The sequence below is a fragment of the Macaca fascicularis genome, chromosome 15 (genome assembly GCF_037993035.2).
Source record: "Macaca fascicularis isolate 582-1 chromosome 15, T2T-MFA8v1.1".
Lineage (NCBI taxonomy): Eukaryota > Metazoa > Chordata > Mammalia > Primates > Cercopithecidae > Macaca > Macaca fascicularis.
The window spans coordinates 39,963,573-39,965,796 of NC_088389.1; the positions used below are offsets into that span (position 1 = coordinate 39,963,573).

General features: G+C 39.1%; 1 protein-coding gene across 1 annotated transcript; it reads left to right on the plus strand.

Moving 5' to 3' along the window:
- The first annotated feature begins 278 nt into the window (after positions 1–278).
- On the plus strand, positions 279–827 carry LOC102115948 (translationally-controlled tumor protein-like). Its single transcript, XM_045372832.2, has one exon. The coding sequence runs from the start codon at positions 279–281 to the stop codon at positions 795–797; it is 519 nt and encodes a 172-aa protein (XP_045228767.2). The 3' UTR covers positions 798–827.
- The last annotated feature ends 1,397 nt before the right edge of the window (positions 828–2,224 follow it).

The window sequence follows — 2,224 nt, forward strand, 5'->3', positions numbered from 1 at the left end:
TACTGTGTATGTGCAATGTAGGTATAAATACCTCCATTTACAAACAACAAAAAATGAGGTTCAGCATTTATGTACCATGCATAAGTTCACACAGATATGAAACATTAGAGTAGGATTCAAGTCAAGTTCTGGATGCAAACCCGCTGCTCTAAAAGCACATCATGCTTTTCCGCCCGCTCGCCGGTTCCACTGAATGCTGCTCTGGCTGCACCGTGCTCCCTTGGAGCTTCCGGCTCCTGCTAAGCTAGTGCCGCCGTAGTCTCCCTTCAGTTACCATCATGATTATCTACCGCGACCTCATCAGCCACGACGAGATATTCTCCTACATCTACAAGATCCGTGAGATTGCGGACGGGCAGTGCTGGGAGGTGGTGGGGAAAATGGTCAGTAGGATAGAAGGTATCATTGATGACTCGCTCATTGGTGGGAATGTCTCCGCTGAGGGCCCCGAGGGCGAAGGTACCAAAAGCACAGTAATCACTGCTGTCGATATTGTCATGAACCATCACCCGCAGGAAACAAGTTTCATAAAAGAAGCCTACAAGAAGTACATCAAAGATTACATGAAATCAATCAAAGGCAAACTTGAAGAACAGAGACCAGAAAGAGTAAAACTTTTTATGACAGGGGCTGCAGAACAAATCAAGCACATCCCTGTTAATTTCAAAAACTACCAGTTCTGTATTGGTGAAAACATGAATTCAGATGGCATGGTTGCTCTACTGGACTACCGTGAGGATGGTGTGACCCCACATATGATTTTCTTTAGGGATGGTTTGGAAATGGAAAAATATTAACAAATTTGGCAATTAGTTTGGATCTATCACCTGTCGTCATAACTGGCTTCTAATTGTCATCCACACAACACCAGGACTTAAGACAAATGAGACTGATGCCATCTTGAGCTCTTCATTTATTTTGACCATAATTCATTCAGAGTGGAGGCATTGTTTTTAAGAAAAACATGTTGGCTGGGAGCAGTGACTCACACCTGTAATTCCAACACTTTGGGAGATCGAGGCGGGTGGATCACAAGGTCAAGAGATGGAGACCATCCTGGCCAACATGGTGAAACCGCATCTCTACTAAAAATACAAAAATTAGCGCGAATCTGTAGTCCCAGCTACTCGGAAAGCTGAGGCAGGAGAATTGCTTGAACCCAGGAGGCGAAGGTTTCAGTGAGCCGAGATAGAACTCCAGCCTGGTAACAGAGTGAGACTCCGTCTCAAAAAAGAAGAAAGAAAAACAAGTCACGTAGGTTGTCTAAAAGTAAAATGCATTTTAACCCAGTTGAGAGAATGCCTTTTAGTTTAATACATATTTAAACTAAATTCATCCTGTAGTGTTCCTGGAGAAGCTAGTGCCTGGTTGTAAGCTACTACTAGAAAGAATAAGACTCATCAATTAACTTCTACAGTGGAAACTACTTCTGGGACTGGAATATACAGAAGAATCAAAGGTTTTGATTGTGAGTTGCAATAAAGGGAAAGACCATGTTCATAGCAGTGCCAACATCTGAAGTGGAGCTTTACACATTTCATCACTGACAATGGAATTAGTTAACTGGAAGAGATTACCAAGAGAATAAAAGGAGACTAATTCAGTTGGAAAGAAAAAAAAAAAAAAAAGCACATCATATATTGCCTAAAATAATGTTTGCATTCTGGCTCCCAGTCTTAAGTTCCAGCATACACTGTCTTGTATTATCTATTTTTGTGCTACAAAATATTTTTTTGCTTTGTAACTGAAGTATTTTCAATGTAATTTAGATATAATTTTTCCATAGAGAAATGCACAAATCATAAATGTTTTACTAGCATAATCCACACTCTTATCAAAGTGTAGAACATTCCCATCTCTCCATAAATTTCCTTTATGTCATTTCCCATTAATTATGCCTCCCACTATTGCTGAGGCAATCAAAGCTCTGATTGCCTATTCTAGTGCTTCATATAAATAAAAGCATACAAAAGATATTCTTATGTGACTGGTTTTATTTTCACTCAACATATGTTTAGAGGTTTCCTCATGTTGTTGCATGAGGATTTTCTGTTTGTTTGTTTGTGGGTTTTTTAATATACTGATTTGTATTCCATCATATAAATATATCACAATTTATGTATCCATTCTGTTGTCAAGGAACATATAGATGCTTCACAGTTATGAATAAAACCATTATGAACATTTGTGTTCAAGTCTGTTTGTGGATATATGTTTTTCTTTC

Coding starts and splice junctions, on each gene's coding strand:
- LOC102115948 (XM_045372832.2), top strand. CDS start 279: ATGATTATCTACCGCGACCTCATCAGCCACGACGAGATATTCTCCTAC.